The following is a 25,823-nucleotide window of genomic DNA, read 5'->3' on the forward strand; positions in this document are numbered from 1 at the left end:
GGTAGAGACAGCTTTATTTGTGGGAAGTATCTAAAATTCCGTTTTTTCTGTGGTGTGTGATCTGACTCCTGGTAGTAAACTCACTTAAACCATGATCCTCTATCTTTATTTATTTCTTTGGTGAATCAAAGAGAATTCGGTTACTATTTGCAGAACTGTTTCTTTCTTTTTTTATATAATTTGAGGGTGCAAATGGGTAGGTAAGTATGCAATTAAGCATGAAAGAAAAAACAAATTATGGTGGTCACATTTTTATTTCTGTGATTGGTCTTGTATGAGTAGACAGAAACCAGAGGTCAAGCATCACATTTGGTATAACTTTCCCTTCTAGAACTTGTGTTATTATACATAAGTATTGAAAAGTATGCGTGTATATAAATTGTCTGTGCTTTTCAGAGCCTACCAGTGTTGAATAAATTTAAAAGGATCGGGGTTTGGGGGACTAGTGGTTTGTTTACTGATTCAGCCTTGTTCTTCAGTGTACTTGGGGTAGGCTAGTATCCTGATCTCCCATTTGTTAACCAAACTTTTTGCTAAATACTAACAGGGCACTGTTATGAGAATAATAACTAAGTTTTGAATTGAATAAAATTTAGTCTGGAAAGTAGCACATAAGTATAAGTAGGTCAGTAAAGTTTGGGTGGATAACAGTAGCCATTGTTCAAATACTCTTAAGAGGAGAATAGACTAGTAACCAAATTACTTGAGTTGTTTTAGGTGGTGAGAATAGAGCGTTGTTGGTGTTTCTAGTGGGTTTAAAAGCAGATTTAACTTCGTCAGCCATTCTTTTCCAGGTTCATTCAGGAGAGAATTCTTTGATGTGGCACCTTGCTCACTCAGACTAGTATAGTACCCAGGCTTCTTTTGGTTGCAGATGGCAGAAGCCTTTTAATTAAAATGGAATTTGTTGACTCACAGCTGTCTAGGCTGAGGTTAGGCCAGGTTGGCGTCAGGGGCACAAAGGATGTTGTAGACACTGGTCTTATGTTCTCTGCTTCGTAGCTGTGCTTTCTGTGGCTGGCTTTATTCTCAAAGTTGCTTTCTCCATATGGAGGTAAAGATGTCCAATGGAGCTCATGTCGTCTGAACTGCTAGGGACCCCAAAGACAGGAACATGCCTTTTGCCTGCATTTCCAACAAAATTACCAGGAAATATCCTTCTTGTCTTGACTTGGGTTTGGGTCATATCAGCCTCTCCCTGAATCAGTAACTGGGGCCAGGGCATGCAGTCCAATGGCCATCCTGGTCAGCGCTTACCCTGTGTCAGTAGATGTGTGCTCATGTGATCCACTGTTGATCAGATAGAGGCGAGAGTACTAGAAAGGAAAACTTGCACCCTGGACAAGAATGATGTCTCTTATAGATATATACAGGGATGGGCAAAAGTAGGTCTACAGTTATTCGTATGGAAAAATAATACAATAAATAAAATGAATAAACTCGTGTACTCACACCTGTAAACCTACTTTTGCCCACCCTTGAATTACTGTTGAGTTACATCATGTGAGTTACACCAATGGCAGTATTCTTTGAGACGTTTTCTGGACTAGTCCAACCTTTATTTCTCAGTTTTTGCCTTGCTTCCTCACTATAATGTTTGTGTAATTCAAATACTGAATTGTTAGTATGACTTAAATCTGTAGACTGGAGAAAACAGTTTGATTCATGTTACCTTTGGGAGCTTACTGGACATTGCTTTAGTACTTGACATGATAAAATTATTTTCCTAAGGTAATTTTATCTTTTAGGTTGTTCTTAACTCTGGATAATAACAGGTAAAAACTTGCCAGCACTTCTGTGATACTACCATACTACAGCTAATAGACAAATTTCCATTGTTTTCATGTTTTAGTCTGTTAGTTATTAGAGCGGTGAAAATGGTGTTTTAGCAAACTATTCACTTGGGGTATTAAAACTGACTTGTTTTTATTTGTGTCCTGCTTACTCATCTGTAAAATATTTGAAGATAACCCCAAAATGCAGCCTAGGGGAGAGTTGTGGAGGGCTCTGTCCCTGAAGTATGTACGTGGAGCCCTGTGGTACTCACTGTAACTCCCAGGAGCTGGTAGATACCAGGGAGATGATCTCCAACTAAGCATTTCTTGGAAAGCTCCAATAATTTGTAGAACAGTGGCAGAAACTCTGGCCTTCCTCTTAGATTAGGTGCCAGTCTGATGCCTCAAAGAATAGGGACTAGGGCCTCTGGCAGGACTTGAGGCTTTTAGAAATATGCTTTCACCTGAGCTCAAAATGATTCTTTGGGAGCCTTGTTTGGGGAGTCCATAATAAGGCTTATATTGTCCAGCCTTTCTCCACTTAAAATTAAGGCCTGAATAGTAATTTCTTTTTATACTGGGGCACAGCATCTGCTGGGTGTTATCTTTGATAGATTTGCAATATCTGTGGAATCCACATATTAATATTTTATTGATATACGAAGACATTTGGGAGGAGATAAGGAGAGACTTCTTTTTTTCTTCTTCTTCTTTTTTTTTTTTTTTCTAAAAAAGGCCTCAGTCCTCCAGGAATTTGGAGGCTAGTTGAGATAAGAAGATGAGTCTGTACTTGTGGAATAAAACACAGTTTTTCCCTTGAGCTCAGGAGACCTGGGTTTGAGTCCTTGTTCTGCCATTTACTAGTTCTAGAATCTTGCTTAGCCTGTTTCTTTTTCAGTAAACTAATAATTTATATCACAGAGTTATGGGAATTAAATAGATAATGGATGTGAACTGGCTTTGAAATATGTAAAACAAAGTATATTTGTTATTTTGAAGGTCTGTGCCTTTAATCAGTGTTAAGCAGTGTTTTAACTGAGACACTGACTCTTTAGGTGTATTTATTACTGGTGGTGGTGTACCATTCTGCCCCAGGGATCTATCTGCTTAATACTATATGGATAGTCAAACAGTAGTATAAGGAGCACAGTGTTAAAGAAACTAGTGAGATAGCGAGGTCAGACCTTTACACTTGAGAGGGGTGGAAACCAAGGCCTTGGCTCAGAATATGTCAGTGCTCTTGTTGATACAAATATCAGCAGTTCAGAGAAATGGGAAGAGAAGGAGCCCTTAGAAGGAACTGCTTGGGGAAGAGGGGTATTTAATTGAACTTGAGAGTGCCTGGTCAAATAGCACTTAATCACTAATTATATGTGGAACTAGGCTGTCTTTTGCGAGTTACAGAGGACAAGCAATCATTCTCATGCTCTAGTTAGGGATGAGACTGGTGTGTTTTTAACAAACAAACAATCCATGTAATGCAAGACCATATACGGACAGTTCCCAACTTACAATGGTTTGACTTACGATTTTTTTACTTTATGATGGTGCAAAAATGATGTGCATTTAGTACAAACCATACTTTAAATTTTAAAATTTAAAATTTTCCCTGGGCTGGAGATACGTGGTATGATGCATGATGCTGGACAACAGCACTAAGCTGCAGCTCCACTCAGCCTTGCCATCACTAGGGTAAACGATATAAGTCTGAGCATGGTTTAAGGTATGCTAGGCTAAAGCTATGATGTTCAATAGGGTAGATGTATTAAGCATTTTTGACATGATACTTTCAACTTACATTGGGGTTATTTGGAAATAACCCCATCGTAAGTCGAGGAGCTTCTGTATATAGGCCAAGCGCTGATTAAGTGGTACAGACAAGGGGTAGGATTTGAGACAAGGAGCCTCTTCTAACATGTGGGAAGTTTCAGTAGAGACACTGAATGTGGGTAGTAGGAAGAAAGGAGGGGGTGCCAGGAGAGGTGGTTGGTAAGAACAAAGGTGCAGAGGAGTGAGAGTGCAAGAGGAATTCTGGGAACAGTGGTGGGGAGAAATGAGGTAAAATAATTTAAATTAAGTTGGAATAAGGTTTTATATAGTCATGGATACCAGGGAGGGTAGTAGCCTAGGGGAAGGTATTGAATGACTTCGGTTGGGAGGAGTTTTGAACCAGAGGGACATTATCAGAGACTAATTGTCAGCAGCATTTAAGTGGGTTAGAATTGGGAGTGAGGTTTGGCAAGAAGACTAGTTAAGATTAAGTGTCAACCTAGGTCTGATGAAATAGGGACCTGGTTTTGGGTAGTGGTGGTAGAGATGTTAAGGGAACTCATGCATAGAATTCCTGAGGGAAGAAATTTCCAGGACTTGGTGCCTGAATGGATAGAGTCTGGCAAGAGTGGGAGAGAAGGGCTGGAAAAATCAAAGGCTAATCTAAGGTTTTGAGCATGAGTGGCAGGTAGACAATTATGGAACCAGGAAGAGAAAAGAAAGTTTAGGAGAGGGGAAGGTAGAAATTTGAGTTTGTTTTTAAATATGAAATCTCCATTTAAATGCTAAAATAAACCTTATGTGGTTCAGCCGTTTATTTCAAAGATAAAAAGAGATGCCTAGAAATTAATCTCTACATTTTGAATTTGAAGGGAGTGAGTAGGCTCTCTAAAGTGGGACTATCTAGCAAGCATTTAAAAACTTGAGCCTCCATCCCCTTTTTCGTCTTTCTCTGTCCAGTTCTTGTCTCCTAGTCTACTGTTTGAAGCCTTCCCTTTCTTCCCTATGTCAGTCGTTCCAGTCTAGCTCTCTGCTTCAGGGGCAATATTAGTCTGTACCATGTAATTTAGCTCTTAAATATAAATCCCCCCCCCCCCAATGCTTGGTTTTGCAGTGCACTAGGCTGTGATTTGGTACATGGATCACAATACCTATTGAATCCACTGTTCTGTTGTCAGGGGTTGACCAACAAGTACTATACTTTCCTTTGCAGATTTGCTAGCTATTAATATACTGAAAAAAGTTTTTGTTTTCAGTGTGTACTGCCTGTAGAAGAAAAATGAGCATGTTCTATTTATACCCTTTCCTTTTCCCTCTGAGTAAATCTTTTTTGAACAGCTACTGTGTCCTAGGTGCTGAGGTAGCTCATAAGAAACATAAAACTTTATTTTTTAAAACCTTTTTTTAAAAATACATTTTTATTGATTTTAAAGAGAGAAAGGGAGAGGAAGAGAGACATCAATGATGAGAGTCATTGATTGGCTGCCTCCTGCACGGGGCATTGAGCCTGCAACCGGGGCATGTGCCTTGACCTGGAATCGAACTGCTATCTCCTGGGTCACAGGTCAATGCTCAACCGCTGAGCCACGCTGGCCGGGCAGAAGCATAAAACTTTAATAAACCACTGCTTAGTTTGCTACTCACAGTATGAAATAGTCTTGTATTATTTTTTAATACCAACCTTAACTTTTCAAGTTTCTGTATTTTACTGTTTTGCAAGCATACCCATATTCACCTTGTCGATGACTTCTTTAGAATCTATCTTAGATCCTTTCATCCTGGGTACCCTTTTACTCCCATTCTAAATTTCTTAGTCTGTCTAGAACCCAGCCTATGCCCTGAACACTACTGACACAGTAATTCAATGCTCAATAAATGTTCATTGAATCTAAGTGTCATGGTTCTCCCTTCCTTTTGACTTAATTTTTTTCCTGTTTTGTCTTTGCCTTTGTTTCATTTTGTTTATTTTAAGGTATAATTTTTTTTTTTTTTTCGTAAGAGTAGGATAAGGTAGAAATTTTTTCCCCTTACAGCCTTAGAGATGCCTAATCTTTTGGATTTTTCTGTTTTAACTTTTTATAAAGGAACTAACCTAGAATGGTCTCTAGAGTGTATTCCTCTATGAGATCTAAGTTTTCTTTTAGGTACAGTTAGGATTATGTTTACTAAATGGGTTTCTTTGTATTTATCTACATCAAAAGTATGTGCCATTTTGCTTTCCACTTAATTCCAGATTTAAGCCGTCTGTTCATTTTATGAAAGTGGAGTTAGCTTTTAATAACTCAGAAGAGCTCAAATGCAATATATGTAATCTTTATAAACTTGTATATTTAAAATTTTTCTGCCTCCAGGATATTCATAACAATGTTAAGTCAGGTACTAGTAATTTTGAGGGAATCCTGCTATCTATTTCCACCATAATATTCTAGTCCTAGGTGGTGAGGTTTTCAGCCTTTTTGGAAATCTGAATAATTATCATTATAGCAATACCTTTCTGTGTTGTGCCTCACCATTTTTTATAGAGTACTCTCAATTGTAGTGGGTCTCATCTCTCATGCATTTGACTCTTAGGCAGCATGTACTTCTTGGTGTTATTGACAACTCTAAATTGTCTTTTATAGATCAAATTAGAACTTATGATTATCTGCCAGTGTGCAGACATATCAAGCTACAGCATTGTAGTGCTGCCTATCAACCAGCTGTTTAGTTTTAGCAACACTACCTTTAACAGTGTATGTACAAATTATTTGAGGTCCTCCACCCGTATCATAAAAGCAACTATCAAACAAAATTGAAAATGCAAATACTAAGTATGAGAAACACAGTTTTCATTTGTAGTGATATCTTTGTCTCGATTGTATTAGATGGCCTAAAATGATGAGGAAATCTTGTTGTATGGTTGGACATATGGTTGTCTTAAGCTATGTGATCAGTAATGTAGGAAAATAATTGAACAGATATATATACAAAGTGCTAAACTGTATTGATTATTTACAAAACCAGTATATAACTAGGAATTTTATGATTTTTCACTTTGTGAGAACCAGGCATCCCTTTTAATGTGTAAGTTTGTCCTACCTTCCTACATTCTGCTTGGAATACATTTTTATAGGAACACATTATGTATTAAAGTTGAGATGAATTTCATTTCTTTAAACTTCAGGATAATTTTCTTTTACAATCAAGGAAACACAAGCCTGTGAATTCTCACTCCAAGTCTTTACTACATGTTTAAAGTTTTTTTTTTTCTTTTTGGGAGGTTATTATTTGGATGAGAGAAGAAACTTATAATTGGGGTGACTCTATTTTGTGAATGTGTTTTATTTGAAAATTGGGGTGTGTGGGGGTGGGTACACTTGTCTACTGAAATTGCATATTACTAAGTGAAAGAACCCAGTCTGAAAAGGCTATATATATTGTATGATCCCACTATTTGACATTCTCAGAAAGGCAGAACTATGGAGACAATAAAAAGATCATCAGTTGCCAGGGATGGGGTAGATGGGAGAGATGACTAAGCAGAGCCCTGAAAATGCTCTGTAAGATATTGTAATGAGGGATATACCTATGTCTGTACATTTGTCAAAACCCATAGAATGTGCAACACCAAGAGTGAACCCTAAGGTAAACTATAGATGTTGGGTGAGTGTGATGTGTCAGTGTAGATTTGTCCTTTGCAAAAAATATCAGAAAACATTAATAATGGGGGAGGCTATGCATGTGTAGGGGCAAGGTGTGTAGGGGAAACCTCTGTACCTCTTCAGTTTTGTTGCAAACCTAAAACTGCACGCATATACATATAATTGTGGTTACTGTAAATGATGATGGGCACTGCCTCAGAACTATTTCTTTCATTATTATGTAGGGGCCAGAATCCAGGGAGGTTTATTGCTTTGAAAAGTACAATTGACACAGGATTCATCCTGGGTAAAAAGTGACCACCACAGTGGCCAACCTGTATTCCATTGTTCACCTTCAGATCTAGTTTATTTATGGTAAAGATGGCTGTCTCAGTAATCCCCACAGCTTTACTTCTAGGAACTGAATCCAGTTAGATTTCTTTCACAGAAAGGGTCTCCTAGAAGCAGGTTTTGTTTTCAGATAGAGCAGTCAGAAGAACATTAGAACTTTCCCTTTAGGACTGAAGTTTGGTTTCACTCAGTTTGGTTACTACAGTGATTTTCAAACCTGTTTTTACCTTTGGCTGCTTTCCACTGAAAATGCATTAGTTGACTCTTTCTCTTTGAGCAGGGCTTTCCCAGGGTTCTCTTTCAGATTATTTCATTATACTTTTCTTGTGCTTCCAAATACTTTGTAGAAATTATTTTTTCTTGGGGCATACCAAGAACTCTCAATGATAATTGACCTTATACTACTAGAATCTATCATTTATTTTACTTATTTATTTTTTAAATATATCTTTATTGATTTCAGAAAGAGGAAGGGAAAGGGAGAGAGAGATACAGAGACATCAATGATGAGAGAGTCGTCATTGATTGGCTGTCTCCTGCACGTCCCCCACCGGGGATTGAGCCCACAACCCAGGCATGTGCCCTGACCGGGAATCGAACCATGACCTCCATCAAAATCCAGATATGTGAGTTGTTAAGATTTGAAAATACCTATGGATTTCAAGGTTGGGGCATAGAAGTTCAGTTGGTAAATTTCAACCAGTTTGGTCTCTGCTTTTTTCCCCTCTAATCTGTTGCTTACTTTGTTGTCTATTGACTGTAGAAACAAACATGTCTGGATGGATAGGAGTTATGGTTTCCTTTTTAAAGTTGTTTTTTAAAATTGAGTTATAGTTCACATATCATAAAGTTCACTCTCTTAAATTATATAATTAACTACCTTTTAATATATTCAGAGTTGTACAGCCATAACCAGAACATTTTCATTACTCCCAAAAGAAATCTCTTACTCATTAACAGTCCCTGTCCATTCCCCCCTCCCCCAGTCCTTGGCAACCATGAATCTACTTCTGTCTGTAGATTTGCCTATTCTGGACATTTCCTATATAGAATCACATAATATGTGGCCTTTTGTATATGGCTTACTTCACTTAATATAATGTGTTCAGGGCTCATCCATGTTGTAGCATGTATCAGTGCCTTGTTTCTTTTTATGGTTGAATAATGTTCCATTCTATGGATATACCACATTTTGTTTATTCATTAATCATTTGGATTGTTTCCACTTTTGGCTATCTTGAATAGTGCTTCATGTACAAGTTTGTGCGTGGACATATGTTCCTTATCTTGGGTATATATATACCTAGGAGTGGAATTCCTGGGTCATATGGTAACTACGTTTAACTTTCTGAGGAACTGTGAAAGTATTTGTATAGCAGCTGCATCGTTTTACAATCTACCAGCAAATGTATGAGGGTTCTTAAATTCTCCACATCCTTGCCAACACTTCTTGTTGTCATCCTTCTCTTTCAGTATAGCTACCGCAGTGGGTCCGAAGTAGTTTCTCATTGTAGTTTTGATTTGCATTTCCCTGTTGACTAATGATGTGGAACACCTTTCCCTGGGCTTATTGGTTATTTGTGCAACTTCTTTGGAAAAAATGTCTATTCAGATTCTTTGCTCATTGTTTTTTTGTTATTTCTCTTGTCATTTTTGAGTTGTAAGAGTTATTTATGTATTCTGGATGTTAGGCCCTTATCTGGTATATAATTCGCAAATATTTTCTCCCATTCTGTGGGTTGTCTTTCACTTTCTTGGTAGTATTCAAAACTCAGAAGTTTTTAGTTTTATTGAAGTCCAACTTAATTATTTTTTTCTTTGGTTTCTTGTGCTTTTGGTATCATATCTGTGTAGTCCGAGGTCAAGAATACACCCACTTTCTTCTAAGAATTTGATTCCAGCTTTTGTATTTGTTTTTATTCCATTTTGAGTTAATTTTTATATGTGGTGTGATTCTGTGGTTTTCTAGTTATCTATCCCAGCACCACTTGTTGAAGGTTGCTTTCTTTTTCACTGTTCTTTTCCCTTGCTTTATTTACCATCAGTCCAAATACTTACATTAAATTCCCCCAAATGTGCGAGGCATGTGATAAGACTGGAGTATATAGATTACAGTGAGTACCTTGTCTTGTTTTCAGGACTTATGTCTAGTTGAGACTGATGATAGCATATATACATGAAGTTGTTAAATGGTATATGCTTTAGTGCCAGAGGAGTAGTGGGGGGAACAGAATTCATTAGGAATTATGGAGACCGAATAAGCTTATGGGCAGAAAGGTGAGGTTCATAGAGGAGATGTTAGTTAAGGCTTAGATTACAAAGACTAGAAATGGTCAGAGTAGAGCTACTGAAGCAGTTAGATTCTTATGGCCCAAAGTATCAATGGAATACCTTTTAGATTTTGAAATTTTCCTAAATTATCAAGTCTTCTCTAGCCTAAATTATGTTATTAGAAGTTGGAAAGACTTGCTACATACTTTGTGCAATTGTACTTAGAGATGAGCGCAGTTTCTATTTTGGCCACCCCCTGTTGGGTTGGGTACCTTATGGGTACTATTTTGTGTTTGCTTTTTACTTCTTTAAGTAGTTGTAATTGAGTAAGATTTTCTATATTCCAACTTTACGGTCCCTGCAGCCTTCTAGGATTTCTGTTCTTGAAACTCTAGAGAAACTGTTCTTGTCATGTTAACTGATAACATCCACATTGTAAACCCAGTGGTCAGTTCTCAGTCTACCACTTACCTGACATAGCAGCATATTTAACACAATTGGTTACTCCCCCCTCCTCGACATGTTTTCTTCAGTTGGCTCTCCCAACACCATGCTTTCTTGATTTTCCTCTTATCACAGGTAGTGTTTCAGTAGTCTTTGTTAGTCTTCTTTTTCACTCCCACTTCACCTTTTCTCATAAACTTGGAATTAGTTCATTGGATCCTCTCCTTTTACTACATCTTTCTACACTGGCTCTCTAGGTAATTTCATTTAGTCTCATGGCTTCAAGTATCGTATGTGTGCCAGTGACTCGCAGATTTGTATATCCAGCCCCGACCTTACTCTTGAACTCCTCCAGGTTTGTATATCCAGCTGACTTCTCCACGTATGCACTGGGGCGACTACTCAACATCTCAAATTTAGCAAGCCCGCAAACTGAACTCTCTCTCCCTTCCTTTTATACCTGCTCAGCCTTTAGTCTTTTTCATCTTAATGGAAAACAATTTCATCTTTCTTGTTGACTCAGGCTAAAAATCTTGGAGTCATCTGTGAGTCCTTTTGTTCCTAAATATCCAGTCAGGAATTCCTACTGGCTTTACCTTCAGAATGTATCCAGAATGCAACCACTTCTCACCACCTCTACAACCAACACTCTGGGCTGAGCCACAACCTCCTAACTAACTTATCTCCCTGCCTCTGTTCCTGTAATCCTATTGTCAGCCAAAATGACCATATTAAAATGTTATATCAGTTTATGTACCTGCTGTACTCAAAAGCTGGCAGTAGATAATCCCTTTCACTCAAAGTAAAAGCCAGAGTCTTTACAGTGCCACAAAGGCCCTACAGATCTGGACCCTGATTATCTCTTGGACTTCCTCTCCTACTTTCCTTTGCTGGAAATCTCCTGCAGTCACACTGACCTCCTCATAATTCCTTGCATAGTCTAGGTATATTTCTGCAAGACTTTTCTCCCCTCAGCCTGGAATGCTTTCTCCTGTAGTGGAGGGAAATAATTTTACCTCTACCCCTGAAATAAAAGACAGATTAACAAGAGAAAAACAAGTTTATTGACATGTATACCTCATGTATACAGGGAGATACTTAAGGAAAAATGAGGAACTTAGAGATGGCTTAAAATCGAGGCTTAAATACCACCTTCAGCTAAAGGCAAAAGAAAGATATGGGGAGGTTACCAGGAAAAGCACAGTAAGCAAGAATATGCAAGAATATGGTTTGTTATGCAGATCTAATTCTGCCTTCCCCATTGATAAAAAGTTTTGTGTTTTTTTTAATCCTCACCCAAAGATATTTTTCCCATTGATTTTTAGAGCGAGTGTGTGTGGGGGGGGAGAAACATTGATGTGAGAGACACATCGATTGGTTGCCTCTGCATGTTCCCCAACTGGGGCTGGGGACCAACCCTGCAACCCTGGTATGTGCCCTTGACCAGGAATCGAAGCCATGACTCTCCAGTGCATGAGCTGACTCTAAGCACTGATCCACACCGGCCAGCGCTAAAGATTTTTAATTTATTTTTAGACAGAAGAAGGGAGAGAGAGAAACATCAATGTGAGAGTGAAACATTGATTGGCTGCCTCCTGCATACCCCCTAACAGGGAAAGATCCCAAAACCTGGGCATGTGCCCTCACCGGGAATTGAACCGACAACCTTTTGGTGCATAGGATGATGCCCAACCAACTGAGTCACACCAGCCATGGCTATAAAAGTTTTGTGTGTTTTTTTCCAATTACAGTTGACATACAATGTTGTATTATTTTCAGGAGTACAATGTAGTGATTAGACATTTATGTAACTTATGACGTGATTATCCTAATAAACCTAGTACCCATCTGATACCGTACATAGTTATTAGAAGATTACTGACTGTATTCCCTATGCTATATTTTACATCTCCATGACTATTTTGTAACTGCCAATTTGTACTTCTTAATTCCTTCCCCCGTTTCATCCATCCCTGCAATACTCCTTCCATCTGGAAACCATCAAAATATTCTCTGTTTCTATGAGTTTGCTTCTGTTTTGTTTGTTTACTTTTCTTTTTAGATTCCACATATAAGTGAAATCATACAGCATTTGTCCTTCTCTTCTGACTTATTTCACTCAGCACAGTACCTTCTAAATCCATCCATGTTGTTGTAGATGACAAGATTTCATTCTTTTTTTTATGGCTGAGTCATATTCCATTGTATATATGCACCACTTCTTTTTTATCCGTTGACCTATTGATGCACACTTAGGTTGTTTCCATATCTTGGCTATTGTACATAATGCTGCCACGGACATATGGGTGCATATGTCTTTTCGAATTAGTGTTGTGGGTTTCTTTGGATAAATACTCAGAAATGGAATTACTGGGTCCTTGTTTGTCTCTTTTTATAGCCTTTGTTTTAAAGTCTATTTGTCTGGTATAAGTATTGCTAGCCTAGCTTTTTTTTCCTCCCATAAAATAGTCTTTTTCCATAGCTTTACTTTCAGTCTGTATGTCTTTTCATCTGACGTCTCTTGTAGACAGTTTTATTACCCATTCAGCTACTATATGTCTTTTGATTGGAGCATTTACTCCATTTACTTTTAAAGTAATTGTTGATAGATATGTAGTTATTGCCATTTTATAATACATAATTTTGATCTTTATTTTTTCTTTTTTGTCCTCACCTGATGATATTTTTTCCATTGATTTTTTTTTCTACTTTTTTTTTAGAAAGAGTGGGGGGGGGGTGGAGGGAGAGAGACATTGATTGGGTGCCTCTCACATGTGCCCCGACCAGGGTGGGCCTGGGGATTGAACCTTCAACCCAGGTACATGCTCTTGATCTGGAATCAAACCTGCAACCCTTCAGTCTGAAGGCTGATGCTCTTAACCACTGAGCCAAATTGGCCAGCGCTGCTGCTGCTTAAAGAAGTCCCTTTAACATTTCTTATAATACTGGTTTGGTGGTGGTGAACTGCTTTAGCTTTTTCTTGTCTGGGGAGCTTTTTATCTGTCCTCCGATTCTAAATGATAGCTTTGCTGGGTAGAGTAATCTTGGCTGTAGGTCCTTGCTTTTCATCACTTTGAATATTTTGTGCCAATCCCTTCTGGCCTGCAAAGTTTCTGTTGAGAAATCAGCTGACAGTTGCAATTAGTTTCATTCAAGGGAGCCCCCATAAGACTGTCAGATGATTACTCAACAGAAAGAAGCTAGCTGATTTTTTCTTGATGCTTTTAAATTCCCTTTTTGTCTTAACCTTTGGTATTTTAATTATTATGTGTCTTGGTGTGCGCCTCTTTGGTTTCATCTTGTTTGGGACCCACTGTGCTTCCTGGGCTTGTATGTCTATTTCCTTCACCTGATTAGGGAAGTTTTTCATCATTCTTTCTTCAAATAGGTTTTTAGTTCCTTGATTTCTCTCTTCTCCTTCTGGTACCCATATGATGTGAATGTTGGTACTCTTGATACTGTCCCAAAGGCCCCTTAAACTATCCTCATTTTTAAAAAATTCTTTTTTTCTTTTTGCTGTTATAATTGGGTATTTTCTGGTACCTTATGTTCCAAATCTCTGATTCCATCCTCTGCTTCATCTAATCTGTTGTTGATTCTGTCTAATGTATTCATTTTATAAAATTGATTTTTTTTTAAGAGTGAGGAAGAGGGGATAGAAATCAATTTGTTTTTCCACTATATGCATTTATTGGTTGATTTTTTTGGTATGTGCCCTGACTGGGGATCTAACCCGTAACCTTGGCATATCGGGATGATGATCTAACCAACTGAGCTTCTTGGCCAGGGCTCTAATGTATTCTTCATTTCTGACTGGTTCTTTTTTTGTTTTCTATCTCTAATTTTATGTTTCCTCTATCTTTGTTTAAGTTCTCACTGAGATCATTGAGCATCCTTATAACCAATGTTTTGGACTCTGGTCATTTGCTTGTCTCCATTTTATTTAGCTCTTTTTCTGGAGTTTTGCTCCATTCATTCGTTTTGGGACATGTTTCTTTGTCTCCTTATTTGGGCTGCCTCCCTGTGTTTGTTTCTGTCTATTAGGTAGAGCTGCCATGTCTCTTGGTCTTGATAGAGTGGTCCCTGTGGGGCCTAGTAGCACAGTGTCCCTGATCACCTGAGCCAGGTGCTCCAGGAGTGTCTCTTGTGTGGGCTGTGTGTGCCCTCTTGTAGTTGAGCCTTGATTGCTGTTGGCACCTCATTGGAGGGATTGGCCCTTGGGCTGATTGGTTGCGAGGACTGCCCATGACTATAGTAGAGGAGCTGTTGTGCAGGGACTGACCCTGTGGAGCAGGGTTTGCTTTATTGCAGCTCTCTGCTTGGTGTCTGCTGAGCCTGCCCTTTGAATGTATCATTTGGATGTGGTTGGATGGTGCTCTAGTGTGGTCTGAAACTGGCCAATGGGTGTTTTGGTATTGGGCCTCTTGGGAGGTGCAGGCCAGGGTCAGCTGCTGCCTGTGACCTGCCAGGGGCCACTTGATATGAGCTACAAAGTGATCTGCAGATGTTGACCACTTGTGCTGGGCTTGAAGGTGTCTGGGAGAGACTAAGCTGTGAACTGAGGCTCTCTGCCACTAGTGCCAGGCTTGGGGCTGCCCAGCAAGAGGGAGGTACAGGGCATGCCAAGGTCAGATGCTACTTGTTTGGGGTTTGTGAACCTTTGAGAGATACTAGGAACATCTGCAGCATGAGCCAAGATAGGCTGTTCGTATGGAAAAGGTGCTAGCAGTGGTTTGGGTGGGCCTGCAAGTTGGGTGGAGCGGGGTCTTTGAGAATCACCAGGGCAGGGTGAACAGAGTTGGCTAGGTTGATGGAGGCTCAGATATGGTGCCTGCCTGCCGGCTCTCTCAGAGAAGGGCTCAGAAAAGAAACAATGGCCTCTGCAGGCACTTCTGTCTGGGAGAAAGCTTCCCCTCCAGCCTGACGCCATACAATTCAGTTCCTCCCTACCTGTGCCTGGCTCTTTTTGAGCTGCTGCCCCAGTGCTGGAGCTCAGAGTGAGTGAGTCCGAGTAAGGTTGTTCCAGGCCCTTTAAGAGGAATGCCTGGGACTTCAGCAGCCCTCCATGTCACTCAACCACTATCTCCACGGTTGTTGTTATTTTTTTTAATTTAATTTAATTATTTTTTATTAAATTTATTGGGGTGACAATGGTTAATATGAACATATAGGTTTCATGTGTGGTTTCTATGTTACAAGATCAGTATATTGCTCCATGTGCTACCACTTCCACTGGTTTTTACAGTTAGAAATTATGGGGACTTCTCTTCCCAGCACTGGAACCTTGGACTGGGGAGCCTAGTGTGGGGCTGGGACCCCTCGCTCCTTAGGGGGAACCTCAGCTGAAATATCTCTCCTGATTTTCAACTGTAACATGTGGGTGTTAGAGCAGCCAGTTCTGTGTCTCTGCCCCTCCTGCCAGTCTCCATGTGGCTTTTTCTGTATATCCTTAGTTATAGGACGTCTGTTTAGCTAGATTTCAGGTGGTTCTCACTGATGGTCATTCTGTGGTTTAATTGTAATTTTGGTGTGGTTGTGGGAGGTGGCAAATATAGCCTTTACCTACTCTACCATGTTGACTGGAAGTTGATAAAACTTTCTTGTGATTTAGAGCCAGCCTTCTCTTCCTGGTACACCCTTACAAATGGAGATTTCTTTTATAAATGTAAATTTCCCTTACAAAACGGTAACTTCCACTCTGTTTATATAGTTTCTCCTCTGTCTGCTATTTCTCAAAGTAATCCTTACGCTAAAGAGGCATATTTTGGAATAGCAAATTCTGGCACTCTTCACCTTTAAGGTAGCCAGATAGCTAATTCCCTCACTTCTTTCAAGTCCTTGCTCAAATGTCATTTTCTCAGTGAGACCTGCCATAACCACCTGTTTTAAGATTACAATTGCTTAACCCACATACACTTCCATCTCTTTTACTCTGCTCTCTACCCCCACCCCACCCCACCCCCGTAGCATGTATCATCTTCTGTCATATAATTGATTTATTTTGTGTATTATTTATCTTTTTCACCAGAAGGTAAGTTTAGGATGGGGATTTTTGGTGGTTTTGTTTTACTGCTATACCTATCACATAATGATAGCTCAATAAATACTGGTTGAATGAATGAACATACTAGGGCTGCTGTACTTTTGTTCTTGTTCAAATTCTTGGGCCCCATCCTCCCAGACCTCTTGAATTAGAAACTCTTGGAAATGGGGTCCAACTGCTTTGTTTTAACTAGGTCTCCAGGTGATTCTGACGCAAATGAATTAAAGTTTAAGAACCACTGCTTTGTAATATTGAGTAGGATTTCAGAAGCCAGGCCTTTTGCTTGCTGGTGGAAATATGTATATATTCAGGGAAATTGACAAATATGATTGAGTTTGTCCTTCCTCTCTTCTCCTTTTCCTGAGGACGTGGCATAGGGAAAGAGGGTGTAAACTATGGTAAATTTCAGCGCATTTATCATGTGAGTCAAGAGTTGCCATGATGGCATCTTTAGTGTCCATTGATCACTAGGACAAACAGGACTCAGCATGTAGTCACACTAATGGCCGAGATTTATTACAGCAAAAGGGTATAAAGCAAAATCTGCTCAGGGAAAAAGGACATGGGGCATGGTCCAGAGGAACCCCAGAGAAATCTTTTAAGAGTCCTCTTCCAATGGAGTCACACAGGATACATTTAATTCCCTCAGCATCAAATTGTAACGTGTTAAGTGTTTTCTACACATTAGAGACATTGTATTGAGTGTGTTTTATTGGAGACTGGTCATATGGGATTCCTCCGCCTAGCACATACCAAGATTCCAGACTCCCAGAAGGACAGCAGGAGTTTAATGTAAACCACTTTGTACCATCAGTTTAGGCACAGTGAACCATTCTTTTCAGTTAGGGTGGTGGGAGCCCTCCTGAAGTCCAAGTTCCCCGATGCCAGCCCAGGATTAATCTGGCAAGCAGGCCTTTTTAAGGAGAGTAGTTTCCAAGCCTGTTATTTTCACTCATTTCTGCACATCATGATATCCAGAGGAGTTTCTTATTTTTTCTTCTTCTTCTTTATGTAGAATATAAAACAATTAGGCTAAATAATCTCTCTTTAGGAAATTTAGTAACAGTCAAATGCTTTGCAAATAAGTCGAACAGTTTAAGCAAATTGAATACGTGAATTTATTTATTGAGACATTTTCTGAAAAATGTCTTGGAAATATTACTCAGTCTATGCTGATTTTAGTAATTACAAAAGTGGTTTATTTCACAGTAAATTCTTCTTATTTATTCCATAAAATAGAAAATATTAAGGTAACTTTCTTAGTTTGCACTTGAAAAATATTATCTTGGATGCGGCCCTCTGCTTCAAAGTAGACACTGAGTTTTTTTCGCTTTTCTTCCATCTTTCATTGTTCCAAAGGGCCTGTTTGAAACGTGCCATCTTTGGGTTTGTTCTCATAACCAATCTTTTTTTCTTTTTTATAGGCCAAGATGCTGAATTGTCAGGGACACTTTCACTTGTTTTGACACAGTGCTGTAAAAGGATAAAGGATACTGTTCAGAAATTGGCCTCAGACCACAAAGACATCCACAGCAGTGTTTCTCGGGTTGGAAAAGCCATTGATAAGGTATGGTGTTGAAGGGAGTGTTTGGTATTGTTAAGTATCATCCTTCATCGTCTGTCGCTGCTTTGATAACATTAGCTTTCTCAAATTATTCTATGCGATTCCTTTCATTCCTGCTTTTAATAACTTTTGCAGATTCGTTTATTTCTTTTTACTGTGTTATTCTTAAAGTTCCTTGTTGCTATTACTTAAAAATAAAAAATAAAACCAAAAAAAACCCCCTCTTTTTACAGCCTTGTTATTTATCCATTTGCTTATATGAATAGAGCTCCTACTGTCATGATGAGTAAGCTTGCAAAGAAATTTTAACCTACTGCGAAGGAGTTTGTTTACAGGAGTAACTTTTCCTACCTCCTGAGTAATTTCCTGGCTGTGACTCTGTCTGCTCTATGGAATAATTAAGAAAACACCCTTGTAGTCTTCTCCCCTGTATCATCCTAACTCTCATCTTCCTGTGTGCATGCTGATTGCTTTTCTCCAGTGTTGCTTTGTGTGTGAGTGAGTTGGTTGCTAGCCAGCGAGGTCTGTCACTTGTGTTGGGTGATTTTTCTTAAAACATCTCTTGAATCTTTGACTTAGTGGCTCACTTATAAGCAATTATCATTTCTAGCATTGTGCCAGTGCTAAAGTTCATAGCCCTAGTGGGGCCTAAGAAAAGAGGCCTATGGTGTGGTACTTCTGACCACTTCAGCCACTGGGGAGTTTGTGACTGGTTATGGACATTTTTGTTCACACGTTGTAAAATTCTGGTAGAGCAGGAAGAACTTCTAGGGGAGAGCTCTTTGTAGCAAACGCATCTCCTAACCAGTCTTATGAGTTGTTTAGTCTGTACACAAGAGTGATGACTGTAATGTAGATAGAATCTCATGGAATCCAGAGAGTGGCTCTAACTCCTGGATAAACCTGTTAGAAATCATCCTATGGAAAAGTAGTATTGAAGGTTAAACTTGAGGAAGCCTAAGTCAGAACTGTGCTTCTAACGAGGTATCATTAATGGGTAGGTGCAGTATGTCAGGACCGTGAGTGGCAGGGGCGCTCTGCGAACTGTTTGGGTAGCTGTGGCTTATAGAAGTGTTAGTGACCTTTCAGAGAGCTTTGATCACTTCCATAGTGCCGAGGGCTTCAACACGGCAAAAGTAGCCAGAAAGAGGGGGTGTTGGTGGCAGCAGTGCCATTTCTGGATCAGTGATGGCTGTTGCCAACAAAGGCTGAAAAGGCAGTGACTTTTCTCTGATACAGCTTTGAGGTTGTGATGCCTATTGGGTAACTCTGAGGGCATGAACACAGTTTGGGAAGAGGCTTTGGCAGCAGACCTTTTGGGCCTATGGCATTGGAAGTCTTCAGTTGTTACCTGAAGTGATTATTGCTGTGTACCAACTGAAGGGCTTACTTGAATGGTGGTGAGGCACTTTAGAGATGATCTTAAATTACTGTGGGCGAAAAAACCCTCAGTTTGTCTAGGCTGAAGTAACTACTGGTGGTGTTTATTAGGAAGCTTCAGATTTCAGTGGCTGGCAGTGACCAAGGCATTCTAGTGACTTTGATGGTTCAAACCCCGGAAGGTTCCTGGAGGGATTTGCTTGACCACCAGGCTGCCTGCAGTTATGACAGAGGGCGGGACAGCAGGACCAGAAGATGCCACGACAGTGAGAAGAGCTGAAGCTCCCAAAGCAGCCGATCAGAAAAAGTATCTGAAAAAAAGATCCCAGATTCTGGGAATAGGTAGCAACTCCTCAGCAACCACCTCAAGTGTGCGGACTACTGGCCACCAGGATCCAGGAGCATTTGGGCAAATATTTCACTGGCTTTGCATTCTATTACTGGTTTCCCCATTTCCTAGTTTGTGTCTGTTATGTCATCAGAACCCCCTTTTACTCTTGTCCCCGTAGCTACTAGTAACTACTGAGCACATATTCCACCTGATCTTGCAGATCTACAGATGTTCATAAGGGTTGTCAAATATTTTGGCTAATCTTTGAGGCAAAGCATTTAAATGTATTTGGTGCTAGAAATGGCAGTATCTCTTTGAGAATGGATACCAAGGGAACACATAGTGAGTAACCTAAATTCTGGCTTTTTGGGTGGGGTGGGTTTGAGGTAAATGTTCCTAATTACATATTTTAATTTACTCATTTCTCTTTTGAGGACATATTTTTTTTCATGTACTTGGAATTTGCAAGGACTTTTTCAAGTAATTTTTCTTTTTGGTAGTTTTATGTTCTTATGAAAGTAGTTTAAATTCTAGGTGACCTAGATTCTTCTGATCCATCATATGAAACTATGTTACTAAGTTGATTCTGATAAGTATTTATTGAATTAGTGCTAGGGCACAGAAAAAAGCCTGGATCTTTTAGCCCAGTTCTCTAACATCTATTAGTACATTCTTTCTCATTTTTACTTTTATTTTTGGCATCTACTTGGCCTCAGCTGTGGAGGAAGCTGTTACCCTACTAGAACTACCTAGACATTGTGCACGAGCTTCTCACATACACAAGGAGCTCTGTGTAGGCTGTTGTCACATGAGACTCCATTGACTTGTAAAGTCTTTTTTTTTTTTTTAACTTGTGACCGGGTAAATTTGTACAAGCTTCCAGGGTCACCTGTTGTAAAGGCTTGGTAGGCTTGTATGGATTGGTCGTGAAAAACAGGATGAAGCAGAAGCCATTGTGGCACAAGCTTTAAAAACCACAACAAACAGACTTGAGTAATCAGCTGGAATGCTGTCCAGCAGCCTGTGAGCTTCATTTTCAGGACACTTGTTCCCATCCTCCCAAGAGGAGGACAATCCAAGAAACTATGACTCCTTTGTGAGCTGGCTGGTTTACAGTGAGGAGCTTTAGTAAATTTTTGATACACTAAACGATGTTTTTTCCTTTAGTGTTTTAATGCTTCTTGTGTTTTAAAAATCTCTAGTTATTACTTCTCTGAAAATGTAAGCAGAAAAAGAAGTTTGTGGTACTAGCCAAGGTGTTTTGTGGCTTTTTTATTGTAAACATAAAATGTTGAGGATTTCTGCTTTAATGTGTTGACTTTTCAGATGTCCATAGTATTATGATCACTATTTAAAATTCATAATATCAGCTGTTGGGTTCTGTGGCAATTTTTTGGTAAAAACAAATCATGTGTTAGTCTATTTACTCCCCTCCTCCATTTTAAGAAAATTTAGAACTCTGTCCCGTTTAGCGTGTTTTATTCAGTGTTTTACTTTTCTTTTGACTTTTTTTTTAGTTTATTTCTTAAGAAGTAAGAAAAGTCAATGAAATGATTACTTCTTTAGACTTGTGTGTGTGTGTTAAAATATATAATGTTAAGATTTTAAGGTATTTGAAATTTGCTATGGGACAGTTAAAAGTGAAACACATAGGACATGTTCTTTGGAAGATTATGGTCTAGTTTGGTCATGCAGAAGTGCTTTTTGTGTATATAGAAGAACTGAAAAAACTCTGAGGCAACATAAAATACGTTTGAATGGGATGAACTCTGCTTACTATAAAGTAAAAGGAAGACCATTGTGCTGTTGATTAACCTAAGGTTTGTGGAGTTGGTATCTTAAATTTGACTTGGAAGAATGGATAAGATTTAGAGCAGGAGAGCAGTGAGGTGTGGTTTTCTGTGGAGCCAGGAAAGGTGTTGAACAACAACTGAGAATGTGCTTGACTCCTGTTAAAAACTCTCAGGACTGACTTGATTAGAGTGGCTCACCCTGTTCGGAAAAGAGCAAGATCAGGTTCGGGGGAGGCAGATGATGGAGGTCCTATGGATTTAGTCCAAGGAGATTAGGGGAAAAGGGAGTGAATGATAAAAGCAGTTGAGGATTTTCTAGGATGAAATTAGACTAAGGAGAAGTCAGGAATAGGAATATAATAGCCATCATTTTTTTATTTTTTTTTTATGCGTTTTAATTTTTAAATTTTTTTAAATTTAAAATATTACAAATGTCCCTTTATCTCCCCCAATGACCCATTCCACCCTGTCCCATCCCCCCTCCCCAGTCCCTCTCCACACCATTGTCTGTGTCCTTGGGTTGTGCATATATGTATATAAATTCTTTGGTTACTCTCTCCCCCTCCACCCACCCGCCCTCCTCCCTCCCTCTGACATTCGTCAGTCTGATCCATGCTTCCATGTCATTGAATCTATTCTGTTCATCAGTTTATTAAGTTCTTTAGATTCCACATATAAGTGAGATCATGTGATGTTTGTCTTTCTCTGCCTGGCTTATTTCACTTAGCATAATTTTCTCCAGGTCCATCCATGCTGTCCCAAAGGGTACAAGAACCTTCTTCTCTACAGCTGTGTAGTATTCCATGGTGTAAATGTCCCACAGCTTTTTTATCCACTCATCTACTGGTGGGCACTTGGGCTGCTTCCAGATCTTAGCTATTGTAAATTGTGCTGCTATGAACGTAGGGGTGCATATATTCTTTCTGATTAGTGTTTCAGGATTCTTAGGATATATTCCTAAAGTGGGATCACTGGGTCAAAAGGGAGCTTCATTTTTAATTTTTTGAGGACCTCCATACTGTTTTCCATAGTGGTTGCACCAGTCTGCATTCCCACTAGCAGAGTACTAGGGTTTCCCCATCATTTATTGAGTGTTAACTATGTTCCAGATACTGAGCTAAGTCTTCAGTATATTTATTTACATCACATCATGCAGGTACATTATTCCCATTTTGTGTGTGAGGAAACTAAGACTCAGAGATATTAACATACCCCAGGTGTACAGCTTGGAAGTGATGAATCAAGAGTTGGAAAAAGGTCTTAAGAGTCTGTTCTTAAACACTGCCATAATAGGAAATTAGGCCATTGCAGGGCCAGTAATGTTTTGAGGGAGAGAATAATGTTTAAAAATATTTTTTAGCCCTGGCTGGTGTGGCTCAGTTGGTTGGTGATCACCCGGAGCACCAAAAGATTGCTGGTCCACTGCCCAGTTAGCACACATGCCCGGCTTGTGGGCTCGATCACCAGGGATTATGCAGGAGGCATCCAATTGATGTTCTGCTTTCACATCAGTGTTTCTCTTCCTCCCTTCCTCTCTCTCTAAAAATCAATAAAAAGATTTTTAAAAATAATAAAATGAAAATATTTTTGAACCATATTGCCCTAGCTGATTTTTGTCACTAGATGGAGCATCTACACTGGTGAGGCAAATGCTGACTTTTAAAAAGCAAATGGAGTAATGCTATAAAAAGTGAAATATAGAATATTTTAAGGTAGTTCTGGTGAGCAATTTGGAACTGCCTTTTATGTAGGTATGGTTGGGGTTTGGGAGGAGAAAGAAAGCTATCAGTGGAAGGTAATTGTCTTAAATTTAGCCTTAAATAGTAGTTTAGGTAGACTATGTGGGAGAGGTCAGATGTGTACTAGCTCTGAAGTTCTGTTATTAATGTAATGAATAAATCCTTATCAAGTAGAGAGATGTTACTGTTATTGAAGGAAAAAAAGGAAATTAAAAAGACAGAAAATTCACTCTGCTTAAGAAGAAAAATTGCTGAGTTCTGAAATACAGACAGATAATTTAGTATATATTTGGGGTGGAATTTTTAGAATGATTGAAAAGGAATAATTAAAGTTATAAAGAGACAATAGTGATTAAAAAACCAAGAACATGTTCCCTAAAAATAAAATAAAACATCTAACTAACCCCTCCACCCTCAGAATTAGTAGCGAGTAATCCAAGAAAATATAGTAGACAATGTCTCTAAATATTTGCAAGGCCACAGTTTTCGCTTGGCCACAGTTATTTGTTTCAGGGAGGGTGTCTCAAGGTCTTTCCCTAGTATCTGTTTTAGTAGAGCCCTTACAGAAAGAAGGGCTGGGAATGTGTGAGCCTAGGAGTGATTTGTAGCCCTTGAGAAAAATCTGAGACCCTGGTTACCAGAGTCTTTCTTTAAATCCAGCTTGTTTGAGCAAAAGCGATTTCTGTTCGTAGGAACCAAGAGTCCTGGCTCCTATAAGCAGCTGTATGCTCTCCACTCATATGGGGCTTCAGTGTCTATGAAACAATATTGGTTTTGCCTTTTTCAGTCTGAAGAGCATTCTCAAAAGAGAAGATGAGTTCTGCTTTTTCTACCGTCTGTCACATTACATAATTAGCTCTAAGCTATGGGTCTGTATCGTTCTTACTGCTTCTGCTCTGAGCAGAATGAAAAGACAGTTGATAATGGTAATTATTTGTTGAATTATAGTTCAGTTCTCAGAGGAAGGCCTGGACCTTTGCAATCAGATCTTATATTAGAATGCAGGATCAGAGAATCCTACTTGACCTGGAGCTGGTACAGACCCATTTTTACTTGAGGCTACAAAATGAAATAGCTTGCATGGTTTAGCATCCAGGCCAGGTTGGGTTGAGATAGGAATAGGTCTTTACACCTATTAAGCTCTGTCAACTGACCCCGTCTGTAATTGTACTCAAGTGATTTTAAATTAATGAATTTGTTATTAATGCCTCTGTTAATGTGCTTTTGTATTTTTGTTCTTATTTATGTTTTTTAAAATGAAGATTCTTTTAAATGTAGAGTAGATGATTTGGTGGCAAGACCTGCCTCTCAGATTCGGCTACTGCGTATTGGAGGCTTACTGTGGGATTGCTCCTGATAGAGTTGCGTGTACCTTATTTAATTTAGTCTTTACCAATGCTTTGTAAGGTAGGGATTATTGTCTGCAGATACAGATGTGAAAACTAAGACTTTTTGATTAAGTAGCCTGCCTGAGATCACAGAACTAAAGAGCAAATGGAAGAACTGGAATAAAAACCCAGATTTTAAGACTTTGTGGAGCTTTTCTCAACTTGAATTCCTTGAGGAAATCAATCCCTAGTGAGCTGAATTTCTGTCCTGTGCATCTAAATGGTAAGAGGTATGTGCCATCTTTGGGAGAATTGCTAAAATAGTCACTCAGGCCCGGCCAGCCGTGCCTCAGAGGTTGAGCATCAACCTAGGATCCAGGCGATCAAGGTTCGATCCTTGGTCAGGGCACATGGCTGGGTTGCGGGCCCAGTCCCTGGTGGAGGGTGTGCAGGAGGCAGCCAATCAATGACTCTCTCATCATTGATGTTTCTGTCTCTCTCTCTCTCTCCCTTCCTTTCTCTGAAATCAATAAAGATCTATTTAAAAAAAAAAAAAAAAAAGGCACTCAGAAGCAGCTCACCAGAACCGAAAGGTGGTATATAAGATAATTGTGAGGAGATAGGGATGCAGGTGTGACAGATGGTTAATTATGGAGGATTTTAAGGATCTTAATAAGCCCAGCAGAGTAGTTTGGCATAATCTGACCATTCCACATTACCCCCCTTGGTTTATAAAATAAAAACTTACCAGTTTGGCTTTATCTCCCCTCCCTACCCCCTTTCCTTGATCTGGCAAAACCTGCCTTTCTCTTAACTTTGAAAACCAAAGTAGAGGAGTCAGTTTCATACCATGGGGAGAATGGAATGTCTAAAAAGGTAACATCTACATCTAAAATATATCTGCAAATGCTGATGATGACATACTACTAAATTTATTTTCTAGTCCATAGTTTGAAGCACTGATGTTTGGTCTATGCCTAAATATGGATTATTTCATCATGGGATATGTGCCTCATCAAGCTTTACTAGGCTTGCTAAGTTTTTCCCTAAAGGGTTGATGTCAATTTGCAATCCTACCATTATGTATAAGAGTTCTTGTTTCTTAGACTCTCATGTACGCTTGGTGTTAACAGCTTTTTAAAATTTTTAAGTTAATCACATGGATGTGAAATAGTACCTACTTGTATTAATTTGCATTTCCTTCATCATCTTTGAGGTCAAGCATCTTTTTCTGTATTTGATTATTAGAATTTCCCCCTTTTTTTAGTTTCTTATTTTCTGCACATTTTTTTTCCTATTAGGTTGTTGGTCTTTATTTTTGATTGGTAGGAATTTAAAATAAAAAACAACTTTTGGATACTAATCTTTTGTGGGTTATATGTGAAGTAGTTATTATTTCAGACTGAGTGGAGCT

The 25,823-nt window shown here is 39.1% G+C and overlaps 1 protein-coding gene across 2 annotated transcripts in view; it reads left to right on the top strand.

Moving 5' to 3' along the window:
- Positions 1-25,823, top strand: part of RMND5A (required for meiotic nuclear division 5 homolog A) — a 61,754-nt gene that overhangs the window by 2,723 nt on the left and 33,208 nt on the right. For both annotated transcript variants that reach the window (XM_016201761.2, XM_087823681.1), the window contains exon 2: positions 17,699-17,841. In XM_016201761.2, coding sequence (XP_016057247.2) covers positions 17,699-17,841 — 143 coding nt within the window. The remainder of the gene's footprint in view (positions 1-17,698; positions 17,842-25,823) is intronic.

This window comes from Miniopterus natalensis, chromosome 13, assembly GCF_054644295.1.
Source record: "Miniopterus natalensis isolate mMinNat1 chromosome 13, mMinNat1.hap1, whole genome shotgun sequence".
Classification (NCBI taxonomy): domain Eukaryota; kingdom Metazoa; phylum Chordata; class Mammalia; order Chiroptera; family Miniopteridae; genus Miniopterus; species Miniopterus natalensis.